This window comes from Rutilus rutilus, assembly GCF_951802725.1.
Source record: "Rutilus rutilus genome assembly, chromosome: 8".
Lineage (NCBI taxonomy): Eukaryota > Metazoa > Chordata > Actinopteri > Cypriniformes > Leuciscidae > Rutilus > Rutilus rutilus.
In genome coordinates this window covers 9,430,309-9,458,202 of record NC_140222.1, presented here as the reverse complement: position 1 = coordinate 9,458,202, position 27,894 = coordinate 9,430,309, and the positions used below count along the sequence as shown (strand labels likewise).

At 40.1% G+C, this 27,894-nt stretch overlaps 1 protein-coding gene across 4 annotated transcripts in view; it reads left to right on the top strand.

Annotated features, from left to right (window-relative positions):
* Positions 1-27,894, top strand: part of LOC311294941 (uncharacterized protein) — a 60,822-nt gene that overhangs the window by 30,435 nt on the left and 2,493 nt on the right. The window contains exons 2-5 of one of the 4 annotated variants that reach the window (XR_014628147.1): positions 6,462-6,782; positions 7,620-7,967; positions 26,066-26,165; positions 26,257-26,319. Coding sequence is in view for 3 of the 4 variants with exons in the window: in XM_084416055.1 (XP_084272181.1) it covers positions 6,462-6,782; positions 7,620-7,967; positions 25,763-25,854 (761 nt within the window). In the remaining variant the exon portion in view is untranslated. Of the gene's footprint in view, positions 1-6,461; positions 6,783-7,619; positions 7,968-25,762; positions 25,856-26,065; positions 26,166-26,256; positions 26,320-27,894 lie in introns of those variants that run through there. The other 3 variants (XM_084416055.1, XM_084416057.1, XM_084416056.1) reach the window with 3 other exon arrangements.

The following is a 27,894-nucleotide window of genomic DNA, read 5'->3' as shown; positions in this document are numbered from 1 at the left end:
AAGAAAGAAAGATGGATTAGTTAGAAAGAAAGATAGATTAATTAGAAAGAAAGATGGATAAGTTAGAAAGAAAGATGGATTAGTTAAAAAGAGATAGATAGATAGTTTAAAGTTTAAAGTAGTTTGAAGTAGATAGATGGATGAGTTTATTTGTTTAAATGAGTCTCAATGGCTCATATAGTATATAGAACGGCAGTTTGGTTTAGTCTTCAAGGTGTTTAGATTTAAATTTTTGTCGGTTTGAATTTTTTAGAACTCCCCAATGTAAGTCAATGGGAGTTTTTGAATGAGTTTTTTCGAGTTTTGATCGTCATTTTTAGGAAAACCGTAAGTCCGATCAGTCTGAAAATAGATAGCACACTTAGTCAGAAAAGTTTGAGTGTCTGAGCCGAGTTTGGAGTATGTAGAGTTAAAGCTCTAGGAGGAGTTACATATAGAAATTTTTAGTCTCAGAATAATAATAATAACTAGATGCGAAAGTTCGTCGAGACAAACTTTAAGTTGGCTTGAGAAAGTTTGGACCAGAATGTTTTTTGCTAGGCGGTTGCTAGGATGTTATGGGTGGTCGCTATGGTGTTGCTAGGCGGTTGCTAGGGTATTTTGGGTGGTTGCTAGGCGGTTGCTAGGGTATTCTGGGTGGTTGCTAGGGTGTTTTGGGTGGTTGCTAGGCGGTTGCTAGGGTCTTTTGGGTGGTTGCTAGGCGGTTGCTAGGGTTTTTGGGTGGTTGCTAGGGTGTTTTGGGTGGTTGCTAGGCGGTTGCTAGGATATTTTGGGTGGTTGCTAGGGTATTTTGGGTGGTTGCTAGGCGGTTGCTAGGGTCTTTTGGGTGGTTGCTAGGATATTTTGGGTGGTTGCTAGGGTCTTTTGGGTGGTTGCTAGGCGGTTGCTAGGGTCTTTTGGGTGGTTGCTAGGGTGTTCTGGGTGGTTGCTATGGAGTTGCTAGGGTGTTATAGGTGGTTGCTATGGTGTTGCTAGGCAGTTGCTAGGGTATTTTGGGTGGTTGCTAGGGTGTTCTGGGTGGTTGCTAGGCGGTTGCTAGGGTATTTTGGGTGGTTGCTAGGGTGTTCTGGGTGGTTGCTAGGGTATTATTGGTGGTTGCTAGGTGGTTGCTAGGATATTTTGGGTGGTTGCTAGGGTCTTTTGGGTGGTTGCTAGGCGGTTGCTAGGGTCTTTTGGGTGGTTGCTAGGTTATTTTAGGTGGTTGCTAGGGTCTTTTGGGTGGTTGCTAGGCGGTTGCTAGGGTCTTTTGGGTGGTTGCTAGGGTGTTCTGGGTGGTTGCTAGGCAGTTGCTAGGGTGTTATAGGTGGTTGCTATGGTGTTGCTAGGCGGTTGCTAAGGTATTTTGGGTGGTTGCTAGGGTGTTCTGGGTGGTTGCTAGGCAGTTGCTAGGGTGTTATGGGTGGTTGCTATGGTGTTGCTAGGCGGTTGCTAAGGTATTCTGGGTGGTTGCTAGGTGGTGGCTAGGGTGTTCTGGGTGGTTGCTAGACTGTTTTGGGTGGTTGCTAGGGTCTTTTGGGTGGTTGCTAGGCGGTTGCTAGGGTGTTTTAGGTGGTTGCTAGGGTCTTTTGTGTGGTTGCTAGGGTATTTTGGGTGGTTGCTAGGGTGTTCTGGGTGGTTGCTAGGCGGTTGCTAGGGTGTTCTGGGTGGTTGCTATGGTATTCAGGGCGGTTGATATGGTGTTACTAGCTGGTTGGTAGATGTCACAGATGGTTACTATGGAGTTTTTATAGAGTTCTTAGCATGATCTTGGCATGATTTAACACTTAACTAATTGCTATTAGCATGTAGCTATTCACTGCTAGCATGTGTAGCATGTTGGAAGTGCTGTTTGCAAGCATGAGTCAAAAGAGCCAAACCTCATCTCTATACGATGTTCTGATACAGAGATATAGGTCTTGCAAAACGGTTGCTAGGGTACTCAAGTTTGGTTGCTATGGAGTTGCTTGGGAGCTGGAAGCATTAAACTAAAGAAGTTTAAAGTGGTTTGAAGTTTAAAGTAGTTTAAAGTAGTTTGAAGTTTATGATAGATATATAAATAAGTTAGATAGATACACACAAACACACACACACACACACACACACACACACACACACACACACACACACACTCAGACTACCTCACTCAGACACACACACACACACTCAGAGTTTATGAGTTTAGAGTTTATATGTGTACGAGTTTTTGAGTTTAGAGTTTATAAGTTTAAATGAGTTTAGAGTTCAGAGTTTATTAATTTATGAGTTTAAGAGTTCATAAGTCTATGAATTCATGAGTTTATTAGTTAATTAGCTATTAAATTTAAGTTAATTAGTTTATAAATGTATGAGATTAGAGTTTATTAGTTTAAATGAGTTTCATTGGCTAATATATATAGAACGGCAGTTTGGTTTAGTCTTCAAGGTGTTTAGATTTAAATTTTTGTCGGTTGGTGAGTTTGAATCTGGATTTGAATTTTTTAGAACTCCCCATTGTAAGTCAATGGGAGTTTTTCCGAGTTTTGATCGTCATTTGTAGGAAAACCGTAAGTCCGATCAGTCTGAAAAGATAAAGCAACGCGAGTCAGAACAGTTTGAGTGTCTGAGCCGAGTTTGGAGTATGTAGAGTTAAAGCTCTAGGACGAGTTTCATATAGAAATTTTAGTCTCGGAATAATAATAATAATAACTAGATGCGAAAGTTCGTCGAGACAAACTTTAAGTTGGCTTGAGAAAGTTTGGACCGGAAAGTTTTTTGCTAGGCGGTTGTTAGGATGTTATGGGTGGTCGCTATGGTGTTGCAAGGCGGTTGCTAAGGTATTCTGGGTGGTTGCTAGGCGGTTGCTAGGGTATTTTGGGTGGTTGCTAGGGTGTTTTTGGTGGTTGCTAGGGTCTTTTGGGTGGTTGCTAGGTGGTTGCTAGGGTGTTCTGGGTGGTTGCTAGGATATTTTTGGTGGTTGCTAGGGTCTTTTGGGTGGTTGCTAGGCGGTTGTTAGGGTCTTTTGGGTGGTTGCTAGGGTATTTTGGGTGGTTGCTAGGCGGTTGCTAGGCTGTTTTGGGTGGTTGCTAGGATATTTTGGGTGGTTGCTAGGCGGTTGCTAGGGTGTTTTGGGCGGTTGCTAGGGTGTTTTGGGTGGTTGCTAGGGTGTTTTGGGTGGTTGCTAGGCGGTTGCTAGGGTGTTTTGGGTGGTTACTAGGATATTTTGGGTGGTTGCTAGGGTCTTTTGGGTGGTTGCTAGGGTCTTTTGGGTGGTTGCTAGGCGGTTGCTAGGGTGTTTTGGGTGGTTGCTAGGGTCTTTTGGGTGGTTGCTAGGATATTTTGGGTGGTTGCTAGGGTCTTTTGGGTGGTTGCTAGGGTAATTTGGGTGGTTGCTAGGGTGTTCTGGGTGGTTGCTAGGCGGTTGCTAGGGTGTTCTGGGTAGTTGCTAGGCGGTTGCTAGGATATTTTGGGTGGTTGCTAGGGTCTTTTGGGTGGTTGCTAGGCGGTTGCTAGGGTATTTTGGGTGGTTGCTAGGATATTTTTGATGGTTGCTAGGGTCTTTTGGGTGGTTGCTAGGATATTTTGGGTGGTTGCTAGGTGGTTGCTAGGGTCTTTTGGGTGGTTGCTAGGGTGGTTGCTAGGCGGTTGCTAGGGTGTTATGGGTGGTTGCTAGGCTGTTCTGGGTGGTTGATAGGCGGTTGCTAGGGTGTTATGGGTGGTTGCTATGGTGTTGCTAGGCGGTTGCTAAGGTATTAAAGGTGGTTGATATGGTGTTACTAGGTGGCTGGTAGTTGTCACAGATGGTTACTATGGAGTTTTTATAGAGTTCTTAGCATGATCTTGGCATGATTTAACACTTAACTAATCACTATTAGCATGTAGCTATTCACTGCTAGCATGTGTAGTATGTTGGAAGTGCTGTTTGCTAGCATGAGTCAAAAGAGCCAAACCTCATCTCTATACGATGTTCTGATACAGAGATATAGGTCTTACAAAACGGTTGCTAGGGTACTCGAGTTTGGTTGCTATGGAGTTGCTTGGGAGCTGGAAGATTTAAACTTAAGAAGTTTATAGTGGTTTGAAGTTTACAGTAGTTTGAAGTTTGACAGATAGATAAATAAGTTAGATAGACACACACACACAAACACACACACACACACACACACACACACACACAAACACACACACACACACACACACACACACACACACACACACTAACTCGCTCACACACTCACTCATAAACTCAGTGTGTGTGTCTGAGTTTAGAGTTTATAAGTGTATAAATTGATGAGTTTATAAGTGTATGAGTTCTTTTAATACATTTAAATCAGTTTAGAGTTTATAAGTTTAAATGAGATTAAGAGTTCAGAGTTTATTAATTTATGAGTTTAAGAGTTCATAAGTTTATGAATTCATGAGTTTATAAGTTAATTAGTTTATAAGTGTTTATAGTTTAGAGTTTATTAGTTTAAATGAGTCTCAATGGCTCATATAGTATATAGAACGGCAGTTTGGTTTAGTCTTCAAGGTGTTTAGATTTAAATTTTTGTCGGTTTGAATTTTTTAGAACTCCCCAATGTAAGTCAATGAGAGTTTTTGAATGAGTTTTTTCGAGTTTTGATCGTCAATTTTAGGAAAACCGTAAGTCCGATCAGTCTGAAAAGATAAAGCAACTCGAGTCAGATCAGTTTGAGTGTCTGAGCCGAGTTTGGAGTATGTAGAGTTAAAGCTCTAGGAGGAGTTTGAGTCAGATTTTTTTCCGCTCAGAAGAATAATAATAATAATAAGTTTAAATAGGATTTCAATATGTTGGCTCTCTCAAGCCAACTTAATAATAATAATAATAATAAGTTTAAATAGGATTTCAATATGTTGGCTCTCTCAAGCCAACTTAATAATAATAAGTTTAAGTACAATATCAGTAAGTTGGCTTTCTCAAGCCAACTTAATAAACAAAACATCTCCAGTTAACTAGCAGAGCATTCATTTCGTTCGTTTTTTTTTTTTTGGCGATCTAGCGCTGAAATGTTTTGTTTTTTAAATCAAGTGATCAAAGTGCTCGTTGCTGCTGCGATCGAGAAGGGTCTTGTAAAACGTGCGGAGGTATTATTAATTCGTGGCCACGAAACAATTCACCTGAATACCCGTTCACACACACACACACACACACCAAAAAAAGGAATAAAAAGCTGTACGAGAATAGTCGGCCTTCACTGAAGAGCTATCTTCACAGGTAAGAAAAACAGTTTAATAATTATTATTAATTCGTGGCCACGAAATAATTCACCTGAATATTCACCAATTCACAAAAAATAGGTCTTTAGCATTCACTAATTAAGTATCAAACTGTTTTTGGCCACGTTGTAATTCGTTAAATCAAAATGAGGGAGGGAATTTGTTCAACGTGTCCACGATTTATTAAAACGAGGGAACAAATAAGTCGTCGTATAATTATTTAGATCAGTGGACAGGGCGCAAGAACAAACAGTGAGAGAGCCCCGGCCGCGCGCGCGCACTCTCACCGCCTTCAAACAACACGAGCGCTGTATTGCTCTCTCTCCCTCGCGCATATCAACACAATAGTAAAAGGTCGGAAGACCGATTGTGTTTTATAGATTAGTAGTTTGTTCAGATAAAGTGTTTGATTAGCAAGTACATGTTTAGGAAATGCATAATACAAATTGTATGGGTTAATGTAACGGTAAACGGACTCTGCGGGTAAAACTGTTGTGATGAAATTGCGCATGCTCGAGGTAAAACTGCTGGGGTAAAGCTGTGGCTCTGCAGACAGATATTATTGTGCTGCCATCAGTGGCGCGGATACTATGTTTGTTTCTGGCTCGCGCACGCTCGCGCACAGCCTTCACTCTCGCACAGCCTTCACTCTCGGACGCGCGCTTTCTTTGCCCGCTTCATATTAGAAAACTGGTCTAGCGGTCTCTGGTGGTGCAAAAATGTATTACAACTAAATTCAGTGCACGCCATTGACGCCACTTAACCGAGCAAAATGTTTCACTCGGTTACGCAATTTTTAACGGTTAATCGGTTAATCGGTTAACCATGGACACCCCTAGTTAAAACATAATTTTGATTATCAAAATAGGTTGTTCTGTTATTGATACAAGAGTGTCCCATAAATGTATGTAAAACTGAAGACAGATCTGAATGCAATTTGCAACTTTTTTGAGTCCAGTACTCTCAATAGAGTTATACAGCAGTTCCTGTTCTCGATCTGCTTATGCATAACCCTTTTTGAGAGAGTGAGTGAGTGCCAGTGAGAGAGTTTACTTAATTGCTCAGAAAATTATTCAAAAGGACTTGGTATAAAATCTTAGTTGCTATAAAAATTAATATGGCATTATGCCATGAGAAGGCATCTGAGCTCAAAATAAATAAATAACAATAAAATAATAATAACAAAATAACAATAAAAATTGTTGTAAGATCAAAGATCACCCATGATATAAAGACTCATGTTCACACTATTCTCTCTTCTTCTCGAGGTGTGTCTGGTACAGATGAAGTGTCAGTGTCAGTGATGGAGGGAGATTCAGTCACTCTAAACACTGGTGTTCAAGCAAACCAACAAGACAAAATCAGGTGGTATTTTAATGGCATTCTCATCGCTCGAATAAATGGAGATCAGAGTAAGATCTGTACAGATGTTCAGTGTAATGAAGATACTGAGAGATTCAGAGGCAGACTGAAGCTGGATCATCAGACTGGATCACTGACCATCACAAACATCACAAACACAGACTCTGGACTCTATCATCTAGAGGTCATCAGCATCAATAAAAAGATGTTCAGAGTTTCTATCCGTGGTGAGTCATTTATTCAATTATTAAAAGCATAACAATAATTTTTTTTAGAACACCTCTTCAGGCTTTAGTGGAATTTATTCAGTTTAATGTCTCAATGTACTAAATTAAATAAAAAAGAGATCATGGGGTTTAAATTAGTCAGAAGTTAGGGCTGAACACACTTGTGTCATTATTTCTGCAGTGGTAATCAAATATTTTTAAGGAAGTTCTTCCCAACACTGCTCCAGAAGTTGTAGGATTATATGCTTTATAGCATTAATTACAGAAAAAAACTCTTGAGATCTACAACATTCTTCAGTTTTGAGGTAAATCATTTTTTTAACCTCTGCTCTAACAGTTCCACTTTCTTTGATGACATTTTTTTTTTTTTTTTCACTGGACATGAGGGCCTTTTGTCACATCGGGTCAGGCATGAAGATGAAGAGAGGCGGTGCAGAGCTTATTTATAAATCAATCTTTTTTAATTTAATTTTATGAAACAAGTAAAATCTTTCATTGATTTTTGATGTTTAATTACTTCCAAAATAGCGACCACCTCATTGCTGAGAAATGAAATTGATAGCTGTTTTATTGATAAAAGTCGTAGAGCAGCGTTGACAAGTTTATGTGTGCATGAATTTTTCTGTGATGGGACAAAGAGATTAATGTTGAACGTTAATTAAACCTGACTGGAATATTAAACTGTTTTAGCCACTATTCTAGTTAGTCAGAACCTAGTATTCCGACAGATTACAGTATATTCATGTGCTGATTTTGTTTCTCCTGATTTTCTCTTTTTGATTTTGATTTGTTTTTTTACAGAAAGAACCTACATGTAACTCTTCATTTGTATTTCAGGAGTGTCTGCTGTAGAGAAGGATGAAGTGAAGATGAAGTCAGTGAAAGTGGGAGAATATGTCATATTAGAAACTGGTGTAATAGTAGACATAAATTATTTGATGATGTGGTATTTTAATGGCAGTCGCATCGCTTATATCAGTGGAGGTCCAGTAATATGGAGATCTCCTCGGAGATTTAAAGACAGTATGAAGCTGGATCATCAGACTGGATCTCTCAGCATCAATAACATCAGAATCACAGACTCTGGACTCTATAAACTAGAGATCACCAACAGCTGCAGCAGCAACCAGCAATTCTTCAGCATCAGCTCCAACAGCATCAGGAGATTCAGTATTACTGTCAATCGTGAGTATCATTTAGTCATTAAGCACTGTTCAAAACCTCTAAATCGAGGCAATAAAGACTTTCATTGTGGACTGTTTGAAAATTTGTGTTCACTCAATATTAAAACATACTTACAAACCCGATTCCAAAAAAGTTGGGACACTGTAGAAATTGTGAATAAAAACAGAATGCAAGGATGTGGAAGATTCAAATTCCAATATTTTATTCAGAATACAACATAAATGACATATCAAATGTTTAAACTGAGTAAATGTATCATTTTAAGGTAAAAATAAGTTGATTTTAAATTTCATGGCATCTACACATCTCAAAAAAGTTGGGACAAGGCCATGTTTACCACTGTGTGGCATCCCCTCTTCTTTTTATAACAGTCTGCAAGCGTCTGGGGACTGAGAAGACAAGTTGCTCAAGTTTAGGAATAGGAATGTTGTCCCATTCTTGTCTAATACAGGCTTCTAGTTGCTCAACTATGATGCAAATCATAACTCTTTATGATGCACCAATTATTGTATTCTATGGGTGAAAGATCTGGACTGCAGGCTGGCCATTTCAGTACCCGGATTCTTCTTCTGCGCAGCCATGATATTGTAATTGATGCAGTATATGGTCTGGCATTGTCATGTTGGAAAATGCAAGGTCTTCCCTGAAAGAGACGACGTCTGGATGGGAGCATATGTTGTTCTAGAACTTGGATATACCTTTCAGCATTGATGGTGCCACAGATGTGTAAGCTGCCCATGCCACACGCACTCATGCAACCCCATACCATCAGAGATGCAGGCTTCTGAACTGAGCGCTGATAACAACTTGGGTTGTCCTTGTCCTCTTTAGTCTGGATGACATGGCGTCCCAGTTTTCCAAAAAGAACTTCACATTTTGATTCGTCTGTCCACAGAACAGTTTTCCACTTTGCCACAGTCCATTTTTAATGAGCCTTGGCCCAGAGAAAACGCCTGCGCTTCTAGATCCTGTTTAGATATGGCTTCTTTTTTGACCTATAGAGTTTTAGCTGGCAACGGCGAATGGCACGGTGGATTGTGTTCACCGACAATGTTTTCTGGAAGTATTCCTGAGCCCATGTTGTGATTTTCCATTACAGTAGCATTCCTGTATGTGATGCAGTGGATGTGATGCAAGGGCCAGAAGATCACGGGCATCCAGTATGGTTTTCCGGCCTTGACCCTTACGCACAGAGATTGTTCCAGATTCTCTGAATCTTTGGATGATATTATGCACTGTAGATGATGATAACTTCAAACTCTTTGCAATTTTTCTCTGAGAAACTCCTTTCTGATATTGCTCCACTATTTTTCGCCGCAGCATTGGGGGAATTGGTGATTCTCTGCCCATCTTGACTTCTGAGAGACACTGTCACTCTGAGAGGCTCTTTTTATACCCAATCATGTTGCCAATTGACCTAATAAGTTTGGTCCTAATTGGTCCTCCAGCTTTTTACTTATATGTACATTTAACTTTTCCGGCCTCTTATTGCTACCTGTCCCAACTTTTTTGGAATGTGTAGCTCTCATGAAATCCAAAATGAGCCAATATTTGGCATGACATTTCAAAATGTCTCACTTTCAACATTTGATATGTTATCTATATTCTATTGTGAATAAAATATAAGTTTATGAGATTTGTAAATTATTCCATTCCTTTTTTACTCACAATTTGTACAGTGTCCCAACTTTTTTGGAATCGGGTTTGTATGATAATCTCAATCATGTATATATAGACTATAGTTGTTTATGCATTATACACACACACACACACACACACACACGTAGCCTATATGCAAATATACATGCATTTTAAAAACGCTTAGTTATTTATGAGACTATGACTAGATCACTGAATTATCAAACAAATTATCACTGCAACTCTGGGCGTGAGAGGACGCTGGCGTTGTTTGTTCACCGCTTCTCCGTCTAAAAGTCTATCCCTATACTAAAACTGGCATTATCGTTTCAACTTTACTGACCACGATTGTCAACTGTAATCCAGTACCTCTCCATCTGTACATGGATTATATCAATTTGGATGTCAACTTACCTGTCATCAGCTTCAACGGCTTCTACCATTGACCAACACCACCAGCACTCACGTTGCTGCCATCCGGATTTCTCCATTGTAACATCACCGCTACTGGCAGCTCATCTCTGGGTAACTCCACAAACTTTTGCCCTTCTCAACGGGAAACGCTAGCTGGCTCAGCTATCGCCATTTTAAATCGCCCGCTGCTTGCCTGACGCTTACAACCTGGATTTCCTCACCACTTCATCTTCTTCTCCAGCACTGCTACTGCGAGGTAGACCCCTGGACAGCCTGCTGCTGTCCGGGTGCAGTTAGGCTTCGTTGCCTGGGACTGCTGCCTCCAGTTAGAATCTGCTAGCCGCTACCAAGTCAGTAGGCGGCTAGATAACGTTACCGAACGACAGTTTTGGCTTCGGCTTGGCTACTTGACAGTGGCTTACACAGTCGACCTCTCAATCCCCGTCTCCTCTGCTCATCATCCACGTTCACCAAGCTTCGTCCACCGTGGCTTTCAGTCAGTTTTGCCGACTGACCTGTCGTGTCGAAACTGTCCCATCAGCTAACGTGTGACTGTAGTCTTCACCCTCACCAGCTAACTATGTCATTTACATACTCTATATTACAACTGTACAAGCTGAATACCCCAATATCTCCATTCTGTATTTCCACCATCAAAAAACTCTGTCTTCTATGTCGCCCCCGCTACATCCATCGAAGCTCCCGTAGAAAGATTGTTTACTCGGGGTTCAACCACAACATTCCGTCCATCTGGTCCAGTGCTCGCCCTGTCGCTTCGTGCTTACGTCATCACAACAAACAGCACGTGCGCTCCGCCTGCCTACAAACACTAGTCAAATCCGATCAGATTATACAAAACCAACCACTCCTCAGATTAGCCCTTTTTAACACCCGCTCTCTCAGCAACAAAGGCTCCATTCTCAGTGAATTTATTTTGGACAATAATCTGGATTTCCTCTGCTTAACCGAAACTTGGCAAAAACCACTTGAATACTTCTCTCTCAACCAAACTACACCAGCTGGATTTACATACATAGACAAACCACGACATGAGGGGCGCGGCGGCGGAATTGCAATAATACACAAACATGATATCAAAACGACCACAGTACCCATCCCCACTCCTGCTTCATTTGAGCACTTATCATTCAAACTGTCTGGCACTAAACCCCTGGTCATTGCAACCATCTACCGCCCCCCCAAAACAAACCCTGCATTCCTCTCTGATCTATCTGAATTTCTATCCCAACTCTGTGCCATATCACCATCTATTCTTCTGTTAGGTGACTTCAACATCCATATTGACTCCACTGACTCCAAAACAACCACCGATTTCCTGGACATCTTACACTTTTTCAATATCAGCCAACATATTGATTTTCCCACCCACAAAAAAGGACACACTCTTGACCTGATTTGTTCATCTGGTACCACCATTAACAATATAACCCAAACTGACCTCACCATTTCCGACCACCTGGCGATTACCATTGACATCGACATCCCATCTCCACCCACCAAGCAAAAACGCACGATAACATTCAGGAACCTCAAATCCATTGACACCACATCTTTCTCCTCCATATTGACAACCACCATTGCAAAATCCATTGACCCCCTAAACACATCCCCAATTGTGCTTGTCAATGCCTACAATGATGTACTTTCATCCTGTCTCAATACCATCGCCCCCCTTAAAACCAAATCTGTCTCCTTCACACACTCCGCCCCTTGGTACACTAACCAACTCCGCCTCCTCAAAGCCAATAGCCCCATAGCACCCCCTACCCAACCCCTGGACCTCCACCACCCTCCCCTCCATCCCACTCTCTCTCTTCATTCTCTCCAATCACTGAAACTGAAGTATCAAGTTTGGACCCAGACATTCCCAACAGTTACCGTCCCATCTCAAACCTCCCATTTCTGTCAAAAATCCTGGAGCGCGCTGTTGCAACTCAACTTCAAACATACCTCAACTCCAATAATCTATATGAACCATTCCAATCTGGCTTCCGCTCTAAACACAGCACCGAAACTGCCCTCCTCAAAATCACCAACGACATTCTGCTTGCTGCCGACTCTGGTCTCCTCACCATCCTCATCCTCCTAGACCTCAGTACAGCCTTTGACACCATCAAACACTCCATCCTCCTTTCACGCCTTCAGCACCTAATTGGAATAACTGGCTCCGTCCTAACCTGGTTCACCTCGTATCTCTCTGACAGACAACATTATATCTCTATAAACAACTGCACGTCTTCTACCACTCAAGTCACTCATGGTGTCCTCCAGGGTTCAGTTCTTGGGCCCCTCCTCTTCATCCTGTACATGCTCCCCCTTGGACAGATCCTCCGTCAACATGGTCTCCACTTCCACTGCTATGCTGATGACACCCAACTCTATCTCTCCTCAAAGACCATCACAGCCTCCACCCACTCAACCCTTACAGCCTGCCTCACTGACATTAAATCATGGATGGAAGAAAACTTTCTCCAACTCAACTGCAATAAATCAGAGATTCTCATAATTGGTCCTAACTCCCTCACTCAACATGCCCAGACCTTTTCCCTCAACATCGACGGCTCCAATGTCACCACTTCCACCTACATCCGTAACCTTGGAACCATCTTTGATCCTACCCTATCCTTTGTACCACACGTCAACCACATCACCAAAATTGCCTTCTTTCACCTTCGTAACATTGCACGGCTACTAGAGCTAAAACACTCATCCATGCCCTTATCTCCTCCAGATTGGACTATTGCAACAGCATTCTTTACGGACTACCAAACAAAACCATCCATAAACTTCAATATGTACAGAACTCAGCTGCCCGCCTACTCACCTCCACCCGCTGCCGTGATCATATCACCCCTGTCCTCTATAACCTCCACTGGCTCCCAGTCAAATACAGGATCAACTTCAAAATACTTCTCCTCACATACAAAGCCCTTAACAACCTTGCCCCTTCATACCTCTCCGTCCTACTAACCCGCCACACTCACACGCACCTCCTCAGGTCCGTTGGTGCTGACACACTCAAGACCATCAGAACTAAGCGCCGGACCTGGGGAGACAGAGCCTTCTCCGCTGCTGCACCTACCCTCTGGAACGCCCTCCCCGACCACATCAAACAGTCAAGCACCTTAACATCCTTCAAACAGGCACTCAAAACTCACCTCTTTGAGCTTGCTTTTCCCTGTTAACAGACTGTTCCAGTTCTTCATCGTCATCCCTAACATCGCCTCCTCTCTTGCTTTGCTTCTGCTTGCCCTTGGTCCTATGTGTTTTTTTTTAGTTTCTTCTTATTTTCTTGTGTTATCCATGTAACCCTGTCTATATACATTGTTTGTTTTTTGTTTTAATTTTTCTTTCAATGTATACCAATTAACTGTAAAGCGTCTTTGAGTGTCATGAAAAGCGCTATGAAAAATAAATGTATTATTATTATTATTATAAACATCTAAATAATAATGTTGTAAAGGCCACCCATTGGCCCAATGACGGAATCCAACGGTCTGGGCGAAGGTATAATGCGTGTATGTCTTTTCAGCGCTCCCGTGAAGTTCACTTCATTTATTAGAATTTAGTTTCAATATTACTTTAGCTTTACGCTTAATCTGACTCCAATTTCAAATGATAATCAAATTTAGATTGTGTGTCTTATTAGATAATTCATTTCTTATTAACTTAGATCTTTGATTATTCTGGGTATCCCATACCATATTTTCAATTATTCGTCCATTAAGGGACCCGTTGTCGCTTTGAGGAGTCACGTCGCGATTGTGCACTCACAATCAAAAACTAGCCAGTTCTGAAATAGTCAGAGGATGCAGTGCGAACTATTTGACACTTAAGTGGTGGCTCACTGCTGACTCATAACAAAAGGTGTAATTTTTCAAGTCACAAAATAGCAACGTGCTAAGTCAGTGATAGTCAGAAATAAGAAGGTCTCCTTAATGATGTGCCCCATGCTCCATTCATTAGTGCCTTCGGTTTGATCTATCCTGGAGTAGCTTTGCGGAAACACCAGACTACACATTAATCTACTACTAATAATGATTTCAGAATAATGCAGAGTAGTTCAAATATAACATTTTATTTGTTAGGTAAAAATGTATCATGTCAATTCCACAAGTAAACAATTAAAATCCAATTCAGAAATAATAAATACATACCATCAATTGCTCAAAAATGACTCTAAGAGTAAGAAATGTTCCTGACAAAGACACACAGTGTGTGAGTGTTTTCCGAGTGCGAGCATAGGGTTTTTTTCTGGTTACAGTTTCCCCAAGACTGCTCTGCCACTTACCCTTATATGCACAGACCAGAACAAAAGGCTTGTACAAATATTTCTTAGAGTTGTTTTGGTTAATTCATGTACCCCAGGGGGTGACACCTGGGTTTGGGGGAGAGGGGAGAATTATCAGATATCTTGAAGAGACATCACCCAAAGAGGAGAACAGGATTCTCCTAAGTTTTCAATCTTTTTATTTCTAAATTCTAAATTAAGAACATTTTACCAATCGCACTGCGATATTTCAAATGATACCAAACATAAAAAGGAAAAAAAAAACAATAGATTCAAAAGATACATAATATGTTGAATGTAGTTTCTTAGTGAACTTTTAGTGACGACTCAGGGGGGAGTAAGGGTGGAGGGAGAGGGGGATACAGAGATAAGGAAGGAGAAATGTTTGGACAAGGCAATGTCCTGTGCTCTGTCTTTGAGATCTTCTGTCCAGGTGCGTTTTATTGCTTTATTGTAGGGTGAGTTTTATCTCAGCTTTTGTCTTAGCAGGAAAATCAAGTCTTAAACGTTTTTATCAGTCTAGATTACCTCAGTGGCTAAAAAGCAAAAGATATAATGACAGATTTCTGTTTTACCATGTTTGTACCATGTGCAACAAGTCTGCAGGAGTACATCCAGAAGTATAATGAGCAATCTATTGTATAAAGTGCTGTGTTAAAACAAATGTGACGTGATTTAATGGAGTGCCAAATTGCAGAGCTCGTGCAAACATATCCACATCACTATGATCAGATGCTTTTATTAGGCTTTCTTAAAGGGGACCTATTATGAAAAATTCACTTTTACATGGTGTTTGAACATAAATGTGTGTTGACACAACAACCCTATAATGGTAAAAGTCCACCCACTCGTCCTTTTTAATCCCCATAAATCATAAGTAGTGTCTCAGAACAAGTGTTTGCAGATTCTAGCAGTGTGACGTCACACCATGCCCACGACTGCTGACGGACTCTGTCCTATTGGCATGTAGTGAAGACACTCCTAATCGCACAATGTTTTTATGAGCATGGCAAGTGACGCGAAAAACAAGAAACATCCCTCGGGTAATCTAGAGCGTGTAACACGATGCGAATATGCGTTTCGCTTTTGGTGTGAACACACAATATTAGCATAGACCCTGCCCTGTTTATCTCCTCACCAGAGTATTTAACAGCAGCATTCAATTGAGAAATGTATTTTAATTAACTACTTAATTAATAGCTACTAAAGTTATTCAGCCTAGAGCAGTGAGGGATTTTCTATTTGTCTTTTGTTGTTTGATACATATTAACAGCATATATAGCAGTAGGCACTGTATAGTACACTGCTCTCACTTTAATACACAGATCTAATATACACATGCGATTTCTTTACTTGCTGTTTACATTCACACACATGGACGTGTTTGTGAATGTTGTGTGTTTTCTGTCAAGACCACTATGGTCAAATTCGATTGACATACATTTAGGATTGGCGGTATGGTTCTGTTCTGGGCGAGAACTCCCTGCGCATCCTTGCAGCCTAGCATGGATAAGAGCAGCAATAACCCCCCTTAGGGTAAACAGAACAGAACCAACATGAATGTATTGCAGATATAATTAGTTCATTTTAATGTACAACATAATTAGAGAATTTTAGTCTGATTCAGGTACACACCTGAGAGTCAGCTGATGTGATGTGAGCTTGACTAACATGACCTGCCAGAACTGACGCTACTCTTAATTTTTGACAACCTTGTGTGTACTTGACAGTTTCAGCACAATAGCATGTGAAAGAGAACTTAGTTTAATGCTCACGGGATGTGTTTAATGCTCATGTGTGTGCTTCAGATGTGCGCTCAGAAAATTATACATCAGGAGCCGTATTCACAAAGCATTATCTTCCCACTAGGAGTACTCCTAAATCGCACTAAAAGATTTTAGCTAGGAGTTTTTTCTTAAAAGTGAAAGTGAAAGTGACACGTGACGGCCAAGTATGGTAACCCATACTTGGAATTTGACCTCTGCATTTAACCCATCCAAGTTAATGCACACACATTAGGAGCAGAGTAGTGAGTAGTTAACACACACACACACACTGCAAACGTGGATACACACACCCAGAGCAGCGGGCAGCCTTTGTGTGGCGCCTGGGGAGCGATTAGGGGTTAGGTGCCTTGCTCAAGGGCACCTCAGTCATTTCCCACCGGTTCTGGAATCGAACCAGCAACCTTTGGGTTACCAGTCCAACTCCCCAACCACTAGGCCATGACTGCCCCCAGTTATTCACAACACCTTTCAGACCTACTCTTAGTAAAGAAAAATGACAACTCCTAAACTAAGAGTGAGTCTTCATTGCTATGGATGACATCATTACTCATGCACGAGCACGTTTGCAAAGAGAAGAACATTTTAATTTGATTCACAATGAAACGTTACAATTAGTTTACATGCAATGAGTAGCAATGAGTTGTTGGTGGCGTTATTGCATCCCTAGTTATGCCTACAATGCAAAATTGTTCCCTCGCGATTGGAAGCTCCTGTAGCCGCCGCATACGCATTTCAAAACATCGCGACGTGAAATGCCACAAAAAGCGGTTTGTGAATAGGTCTTAGTGAGTTAGGAGTCCTCTCGACTTCTTTTAAGCTGTCCCAGGCTTAGGTGCTACTTTTAGGGCTAAAATGCTTCGTGAATTACTCTTAGTCTTAGTAAAAAAAAAATTATGAGTCCTAAAGTTACGAGTGACGCGCCCATTATTTTTAGGAGTTGCTCCTAAATTCGCCAGTTAGGAGCTACTTTTAGCCTTAAAATTCTTTGTGAATACGGCCCCAGAAGTTTAGATTGATATGGCTTTAAAACGCTTGCAGATGATAAACTTTCATGATGATAAAGAACTGCCATTGTACGTGAGCATGACCGCGATAGAGATAATAATCAAAAACAAACATGTTTTAGTTTTTGCTTATGCTGTTTTATGCTTTCAGTCCTTCGCCTTCCCCTGTAACACCTTGCGATGTGGTCAAGCCTCAGTTTGTGCACTCTCCAGCTGCGCCTTAGAATCTTTCTATTCTAAGAGAGAGAATCTTTCGTCTCCGCCTCCAACCACCGATTCCTTTGCTCTCCTTCGACCCGTCAACATATCGGTGCCACTTTGGCTCCTCTCACCCTCGGCTTCACCAGAGAACCCCCAGTCTTGGGGCTCCACAAGGCTAAAGGTGACTTGACTTAAAGCAGAACATGTGATTGAGAAAACCCAAATTAGAAGTCTATAAAAATTAAACTAACAGAACAGAACCGTGACATTACGCCCCCTCCCGGAAGGCGTGACCTACCGGCGTAACTGAGGAGAAGATGGCTCAGGGATAGTAAAAGGAGTGGGTGAAGGGCTGAAAAAAAAAGGGCAGGCAGACTGGCAGATGATTGGATAATAACGACCAGGGAGGAGCAGATGGAGGTAGTTGCCAAGGAGGAGATGGTGGCATGAATGATCTGATGGATGAGACCAAGAGCGCAGTTGGGACGACAGCCCACGGCGGAGTCGACATCTGGGTGACAACCGACGGAGATGGAGACGATGTCAGATGTCACAGTTCTGTTCTATTAGTTTAATTTTCATAGACTTTTAGTTTGTTTTTTCTCAGTCACATGTTTTCCTTTCAAGTCAAGTCACCTTTAGTTATATATTGCTTTTTACAATACAGATTGTTCCAGAGCAGCTTTACAGAGAGAACAGGAAAATAATGCAAAAAAGTTTGTTTCTAGAAGAAAATAGCATCACAGTCTGACTTAAAGGAGAAGTTCACTTTTAAAATGAAAATTCTGTCATAATATACTCACCCTCATGTTGTTTCAAACCTGTATGAATTTCTTTCTTCTGCTGAACAGAAAGGACGATATTTAGAAGAATATCAGTAACCAGACAGTTTTGGGTCCCATTGACTTCCATAGTATATTTTTTTCCTACTATGGAAGTCAATGGGACCCAAAACTGTCTGGTTACTGATATTCTTCTAAATATCTTCCTTTCTGTTCAGCAGAAGAAAGAAATTCATACAGCTTTGAAACAACATGAGGGTGAGTATATGATGACAGAATTTTCATTTTAAAAGTGAACTTCTCCTTTAAGTAAGTTCAGTGATGGTTCATTTTTGTTGTAAAAAAGTTATTCATTTTAGTTAATTTATATACAGTGCCTTGCGAAAGTATTCGGCCCCCTTGAACTTTTCGACCTTTTGCCACATTTCAGGCTTCAAACATAAAGATATAAAACTGTAATTTGTGAAGAATCAACAACAAGTGGGACACAATCATGAAGTGGAAAGAAATTTATTGGATATTTCAAACTTTTTTAACAAATAAAAAAACTGAAAAATTGGGCGTGCAAAATTATTTAGCCCCCTTAAGTTAATACTTTGTAGCGCCACCTTTTGCTGCGATTACAGCTGTAAGTCGCTTGGGGTATGTCTCTATCAGTTTTGCACATCTAGAGACTGAAATTTTTGCCCATTCCTCCTTGCAAAACAGCTCGAGCTCAGTGAGGTTGGATGGAGAGCGTTTGTGAACAGCAGTTTTCAGTTCTTTCCACAGATTCTCGATTGGATTCAGATCTGGACTTTGACTTGGCCATTCTAACACCTGGATATGTTTATTTGTGAACCATTCCATTGTAGATTTTGCTTTATGTTTTGGATCATTGTCTTGTTGGAAGACAAATCTCCGTCCCAGTCTCAGGTCTTTTGCAGACTCCATCAGGTTTTCTTCAAGAATGGTCCTGTATTTGGCTCCATCCATCTTCCCATCAATTTTAACCATCTTCCCTGTCCCTGCTGAAGAAAAGCAGGCCCAAACCATGATGCTGCCACCACCATGTTTGACAGTGGGGATGGTGTGTTCAGGGTGATGAGCTGTGTTGCTTTTACGCCAAACATAACGTTTTGCATTGTTGCCAAAAAGTTCGATTTTGGTTTCATCTGACCAGAGCACCTTCTTCCACATGTTTGGTGTGTCTCCCAGGTGGCTTGTGGCAAACTTTAAACGACACTTTTTATGGATATCTTTAAGAAATGGCTTTCTTCTTGCCACTCTTCCATAAAGGCCAGATTTGTGCAGTATACGACTGATTGTTGTCCTATGGACAGAGTCTCCCACCTCAGTTGTAGATCTCTGCAGTTCATCCAGAGTGATCATGGGCCTCTTGGCTGCATCTCTGATCAGTCTTCTCCTTGTATGAGCTGAAAGTTTAGAGGGACGGCCGGGTCTTGGTAGATTTGCAGTGGTCTGATACTCCTTCCATTTCAATATTATTGCTTGCACAGTGCTCCTTGGGATGTTTAAAGCTTGGGAAATCTTTTTGTATCCAAATCCGGCTTTAAACTTCTCCACAACAGTATCTCGGACCTGCCTGGTGTGTTCCTTGTTCTTCATGATGCTCTCTGTGCTTTAAACGGACCTCTGAGACTATCACAGAGCAGGTGCATTTATACGAACACTTGATTACACACAGGTGGATTCTATTTATCATCATTAGTCATTTAGGTCACCATTGGATCACTCAGAGATCCTCACTGAACTTCTGGAGAGAGTTTGCTGCACTGAAAGTAAAGGGGCTAAATAATTTTGCACGCCCAATTTTTCAGTTTTTTATTTGTTAAAAAAGTTTGAAATATCCAATAAATTTCATTCCACTTCATGATTGTGTCCCACTTGTTGTTGATTCTTCACAAAAAATTACAGTTTTATATCTTTATGTTTGAAGCCTGAAATGTGGCAAAAGGTCGAAAAGTTCAAGGGGGCCGAATACTTTCGCAAGGCACTGTATATAGCTAGTGTTGTCACGGTGCCAAAATTTCAGTATTCGCTACCAATACCAGTGAAAATCCATGGTTCTCGGTACCAATTTCGGTACCAAAGCTTAATTTAGATTAAATTTACATAATTATATTAAAGTGTATATCATAGTTAGTTCATAAACGCCAGAGGAGAACTGGCCCCCGACTGAGCCTGGGTTCTCCCAAGGTTTTTTTTTTTTTTTCTCCATTAGGTCACCTGATGGAGTTTTTCGGTTCCTTGCCACTGTTGCCTTTGGCTTGCTCAGTTGGGGATACTTAATTTAATTAATCAATCAACAATACAACAATACAATAGTATGATCAGCATTACCAAACGTGGACGTTTTACACTAGAAACAAACACTGATGTACTATTTTATTTAATACTGTGAAGCTGCTTTGATACAATCTGTATTGTGAAAAGCGCTATATAAATAAAGTTGACTTGACTTGACAGTTACAAAGATGGAAACTGTAGTATTAAAAACACTTTACAATAAGATTCCATTTGTTAGATAACATTAGATAAAATGACCTAACAATAAACAATTATATAATTGTCGCAAGTATTCTCCTTGGGGTTAATTTAAAAATACATTTTTAAAATCAAAAGTTAACATTATTTCTGTTAACATTATTTAATGCACAATGAATGAAGTGAACAAACATGACCAATCAAGTGTTTGAATTAAATAACATTCACAAACATTAATTAATGTTGTAAAAATATATTGTTCACTCAATGGGTCTCATTCATGAAACATTCGTAAATTTACGAATAAATATGTGAGTGATTTGCGCGTAAAGAGACCTTCCCGAAAACTCTTCTCCTGATTCACAAATACTTCGTAAACATCAGGGCCCGTATCCCTAAAGAATTTTTGTGCAAAAAGTGGCTCCTAGCGGCCAAATTCTAAGAAAATTCTCAGAGTCATGACGTTTTCTTAGAATTTCCCCTAAAAGTGACACGAAAATCCCAGTTAATATAAAAGCTATTCCTCAAGATTCCTAGCGCTTAAAAGGGCTCCTAAAGCGAGATCTGCTAAGAGCAGGGAAGAGGACTTTTAGTGGCTTAGGAGTTCCCCTAAGCAGCTGCACAAAATGGCCAACAGAGGAGGCAGGAGAGATGTCCTGCAAACACTGGATGACAGTTGCAATTTCTACTTCATTAAGGACAGCCCCTTGAGATAGGCCATCTTGTTTTCAATGGGGTCCATATGGGAGTGAAAGTACAAAATATGCCAGCTAGGATATTAATATGAGCAAATAAGACACAAATCATTATTTGAACAGGGTGTAATGAGCTTAAGTTTTCACATATTTTAGATTCTAATGTTAGGCTATAACCCCTACAGCTTACTATTAATTTTCCAGATATTTTCTTGAATGTGAAATATTATTTACAATTACAGTCTGCCTAAGATTAGAGTGTATAATTATGTTTATTGATTTGAGGGTACATCCTTTGCACATTATTACCAAAAGTTCATTTTCATCAAACTTGTAGGATCAACCAATCATGGCTTTTGAAATGATGACTCATACCTAGCAACGGTGTCAACCACACATCCTCACTAAGATAGGATTTTCCATCCATTCCTTGCTCAGAGTTCACTGAAAATGTTCTGGAATCACTTCTAAGCTAAAACTCCTGGCAAGGAATTTTTAGGTTAAGTTAGGAGCTCTCTGAGAGGATTCTCAGAATCTTTAGGGATCCGTGTGCGCGCGTGTGTGTGCGTGTGCGTGTGTGAATTCGAATTCCAATCAGTCGTAAATGGGACGCGTGTGCACGCTCATTCTCAATTACCATAAATCCCGCCCATTAAATCCGACTGACAACATATGGGCATCATATTAGGCTTGTTCGACTTCATGCAGCTCTGCGCAGACCGATCGGCGGCTGACTTAAAGCAGTGCATGCCGGTTAGAAATTTTGTCCGACTTGATACAGCGCCGACGCCAAGTGACTGTGACGTATGCCATCAAAGTACCGCGAGAGCAATTCGAGAGTAGCCGGAGAACTCAGCCAGTGCAGCTTCTCAAGAGCGGCTGCACTGGGCTGCAGGAGCTCTGATGACGACACAGCTGTTCCACGATTGGCCGGATTCACCGCATGACAACGATCACGTGTGTTTCGTGTTTATTCGAAAACCTTTAGTTCCTCTAAAGCTCTCAAATCAGTTTATTATAACAGTGAACACTCTTTTCATGTCGTTGTCATGTTATATTGTGTCATGTTTATCAAATTAAAACTGCTTAAAAAACGTAGACTCCACTTCATTGATAGTATGATGAACTTTATTCTTGTTCAAACAGACGCTGTATGAAGCAGTAAAGAATTGAATTAAAATGTCTCTGAAACATCTGTGTATTATTTGGCACAAATTGGCAGTACTGCATTTATTTCACTTCAGCTGTGGTAAAGTATGCGAACACCACGTGAGCGGCCACTACGGGAACCAGAAAGTGTCCGACTTCACGTCTCCGTTTGCAGCTCCTCCCCGCCTGCACGCGGCTACTCTCGCCGATCGGTTGCATCCAGCCGCAGCCGATGTCGAACACACCTATTATGACACCAAACGAAGGATTTCAACATGTCTTCTTAAAAGCAAATGAAGAGGAGAAATTTCTCAGATGCAGAAATTTAAGTTTTATTATCAGAAGTTCATTCAAAACGCCACATTTTATTTTCAAGCTTACATAGTGGCGTATCAGGTCCTAAAAAAAAAAAAAAAGGAAGATTGGCAGCACATTACAGATGCAGTTAATGGAGTTTCATCTGTTAATCGAACAGTCCCAGAAGTGAAAAGAAAATGGTTCGACATGAAGCTTGACTGCAAAAAACTAATTAGTTCACTTCGAAAAAAAATCGTATTCAAACTGGAGGAGGCCCTATTGAAAGAATTATTTGATTAAAGTGTTCCGTTTATGCTATTACTGGCTCTCATAATAAAAGTAAAAAGAAAAAACGCATGTAATTACTATATGTGACCATATGAGAGTATCAGCTCACTAATAAGACACCAAATTTTCAAGCCTCCTCAATAACAGGCTTTCAAATAAATGAAAAGGACAAGCAGAGACAATACCACAGTCTACAATTTTATCTATCAATTAAACACTAAAACAGCTGAGCTCAACATTCATGATAAAAAGACACTTTAATAAGTCAGCCCAATGGGCTTCGTTCTGGTCAATTTGCATGGGGCCATACGCTGGTCAAGCACACAAAACAAAAAAACAAGATATCACAAAAAAAAATAAAATACAAATTGAACAAGGTGGTTTCTTTCCTTGCTAAAATATTTTGCTACTCAAACTAAACCAAAAATAAATACAAATCACAAGCACTTCAAACCAACCAAACCAGAAATCAAATAATTTAAACCCACTCAACACCAATCAAATGAACCAAAGTTAATCGGCTCTGTATGGGAGCAGCATTAAATGTAGAGCAAGACAAATAAATACAACCAACCAAAAGAAACCAAAGTTACCAGATCTGTATTCAAGCAGTATCAATGTAGAGCAAGAAAAAAACTGATACATACAAACAAAATAAATAAGTTGGGTAATAATCAAAACCCAATAACAAAAATCATAACAATACAATAAAGAAATGAAGCACACCAAAAGGAAAAACAATTTCAATTAAACATTACACACACACACTTACACGAAATACACAGACAATGCATTGATATACAACCCACTGTACTTTCACCAGTGAAAAGTGTGGCGCCAGAAACAAGGCCACGGATGTACAGCGCGTTACAACGTGAGCGTTGTGCAGACGAGGATCTTCAATGCAATCGCGAGAGTTGTAATGGGAATAACGGCTGAAGACGTTCAATGAACCACGCGGGCGTGGTATAAATAATAGCGAACTGACGATGCTCGCTCATGTGTTAAATACAACCACGTGAGCGCGGCACAGGCACGAGCAACTGAAGACATTCCGTGCAAACACCTGCACAAATGCAAATCCCGCGTCCCAAAACTGGACACGCTATTTAAACAGCAGCAAAGCAGCAGCTGGCAACTTCTGCAAGACAAATAAATATTTTTGTTTGGTCTTTTCTCCCTCCCCACTCCTCACATTTAAATCACACAAATAAAGTAAGGGAAAAATAAAATTACCTTTCCTGTGCAGGACACTCACTAACAATGCATGGACACACCCAACTAATCTAAAATTATACCAAACAAGCAAATTAATCAAAGAAGTGAATTAAATGAAATCCCCACAAACACCCATATTCTAAATGTATAATTCCCTCCCATCTTTGATCCTTCAATTTAACAGAACATACCTTTCTTGAGGAGTGAAGGAGATACAGGACCTACACCAGCAAGCCACATCAGCATATGGTCATGAAGAAACCAAATCTCACCTGTGTTTATATAGCTACATGATTACCTGACGTACCAAATCTCTTTAGGCACTTTAGGCAATCTGGGCACTATTTTTAAAGGGGCCATGCCACTATCCTTAAAGGGGCAATCCCACTACATATATATAATATTTTTTCAAAATGCTGTGTAAATATGTACCCGATTAAGGTGAATTAAAATGCAGTCTTATTAATGAGCAAAACGTTCGGATGTTAAACGCACTATTTACGCGTGGCTGGGAGCAGGTGTAGATTTATTTCGTCCCAACTAACATTTGGAAAATACGAACATTATAATGAATCTGAAAATTTACGCCAGAACCACTTTACACACGATTTACACAAAAATTTGTTCTGCTCGTGTTTCATGAATGAGACCCAATGTGTTATGTTAGATAACGCATTAAGTGATGTTAATGAATGGTATCTTATTGTAGCGTTACCAAACTATACAGGAGATAAAACGTGTTATTTGCTAATACTTCCTCGTCATCATGGAGAGCGCAGTTCGCAGCGCTTTCTCCTTTCCACAAGCGCTTGTTCTCCCGTGGCGTCTGTCGTTGCTATGCATCCATGTACATAGGCGCGCATGGAAAAACGAGCGAGCCGCTTCTATTACGAGACTTGGTACCGAAGTACCGGGTCTTTTGACAACACTATATATAGCCGCTCTGGACAAAACCGCAATGTCATCGTCCTGCTCAGTTCAGTTCTCATGTAATGGTGTTAAAGCAGGCAGATCAATAATATTGTTGAATATTAAATTAAATTTCCCCAACTGAGCAAGCCAAGCAAGCATTTGTCTTAGTTTCCCACCAATCATTAGTTTCCATGGACACAGATTAATTGTCACAGCTGATTATCATTTAGTTCATTATCTATTTAAGTTCCTCCTTGTTCACTCTTCAGTTGTTGTTTGTTGTTTGTGTACACTGTTGGCAAGGCAGTGAAAAGTGCTTTACATGGAAAGGAATAAAAATAATCCCAAAAGCAAAGAAAATTAAAAACGTTTTTCAAAATGCTTTACATAGAAAGGAATTAATTTCACATTATGGCAATTCAAAGTGCAATTCTGTTGAGCTTTGTAGATTACCTGAGTTTATGTTTTCATTAAATACCCTTGTATTGTTGTCTCATCTTCATCTTTCAGACAAGCGCTGCACCTGCAGTGTTAGTTTCACTTTCCATTTTTTAATAACGGATATAGATTAAAATATCTGCTTAATAGAGAGTTATATCTTTTACACGCAGGCACAGAACAAGCTTGCTGCTTGTTGACAGTCGCCTGCAGTCCTTTCGGTGTGTTCAAGTACATATTTCATTCTGTGACGCAGGCAACATGAGGTGACAACACAGTTGGCTTTTATCAGTGCTAGTTCTTTGGTGTTGTTTAGGTGTGTCCCTACTTTAATGATGTTTGACCATTATCATTAAAGATTTACCATGCCATTTATTTTAAAACCAATAACCGAAGCAGAAAGTTGTAAATAGGTCAAATTGATGACTGATTTCTCTTTAGATAGACTAATGTCTGTTTCTCTTCATCTGTTCCAGATTCAGGTTTGTCTTCAGCTGCATCAGGAATATGTGTTGCTGTTGGTCTGCTAGTCATTACTGTCGCCGCAGGACTTAACACCTAGAAACAAGCAAAATGGCAAGTATTACATACAGCTAATATAACAAGAGGAAAATGAGATTTACTCTGTAAAAAAGTTTTAAAAGATTTGTAAATATATTTTTTTCAGTCATGGTGTGATAAATGTACACCAAAAAAGTTTTTTTTTCCACATGGAAGCAGAACTTCACAGGTGAGACAGTCAAAACAAACACAAAGCAACTTCACAAATTAAATAAATAAAAATATAAAAGTAACTGCAGCATTATTTAGAGATAAAGTATAAGTATACTGTCTTTTTGATAATTGTCTTTATAAAATATTTGTGATGTAATTAAAGTGGTTCAGAACAGCAAATTTCAATATATATATAAAACATTAAGATGAAATATTTTTTCTGCCAAGTCATTTATTTTTTATTTGTTGGATGTTTATAGTTGATAACCAACTTGATGCAATAATAAGATTTCAGGGGTCAAAGTTTAATAAATCACAAATATTCAGAATGTTCACAAATATTTTAAATGAGAGTTTCTCATTGTCATGTGCAGTCTATTCACACACATGAATCAGAAATAAACAGAGAGCTTTAAAGGCAGGGTAGGTAGGAATTTATAAAAAACTTTTTTCCAAATTTGTTTAAACTTTCTATATATATCAATACATAATTAAAATGTAAGTACTCTGAAAAAAAAGAGTATAAAAATCAAGTGACTCTAGACCGTTTAATCTGCATTAAACACAGCTCATTATTTCCATTCGGGACGAAACAAAGGATTGGCTTAGGCGACTGTCACTCTCTCTCGCAACCATGGCAACCACCCTTTTGCCACGGGATCTGCCCACTTGCGCGCGCACGTTTGATTTGAGGAATTCAAGAGGCACGGAACCTAGGAATAGCAAAACAATGGCAGAGAAAGAGCAATCAAAATTCACATTACCGGCATATGCAGTTAGCGAAGGCAAACAAGGCAAAAAAAAGAAGACAGTACAAGAAAAGGTAATGAACAAAAAGTCTTTGGATAAACAAAGAAATAAAACGTGTGTCAGGCGTGGCTTTCCAGCGACCACCCCGTCCTCGGCCTCTACTTCCTCGGACTCTAGTTGCACGCCACGGGCTCTTGCACGACCTCCTCTGCTTCGCCCTAAAATTATTTTTATTTTACAAAAGTACATTTTACAAACCTACGTTTTGCGCATGTGCTCCTGCACGCACTTTTCCAGTCACAACACAGCAATCAAAGGAGGACGCGCTGAAAACTGTAATGCTGTTCTCTTCCTTCATAACTCATACTGAGAAGGTTTGAGTTGCAGAGGAATTTGTGACTGTTTCACCAGTTCAACCTCATCAAAGTTTCGTAATTAGTAAGTCCGTGCTTTTTCTCTTTTTGTTCTTATGTGCTGAAGGGCCGCTGTGCCTTGGTGAAACGGTGTTTGTAGCCACGTGAAGAGCTCTTTTCCAAAACGCCATAAACCTAAAAAGCTGCCTCAAAGAACCAGCAAAAGTAATGATTATGAATATGTAAAATATTGCAATAAGACATTTTAATTGTTTATTAATTTCTGTGTCGGCTGCAAAGATGAAGTTGACGATAGGCTATTGACTCGCGAACTTCGCAGTAGGCTAGTGAACGCACCGGAGAAATGCACATTTATTAGGCTACATAGTTTTATTTTGTTTTGGATGGTTTTGTTTAGAACCAGATTTCTGTAAATATATTTCACATTTTTTAGGCCTGTGAGGCGAGGCTACGTTTCGGTTCACGAT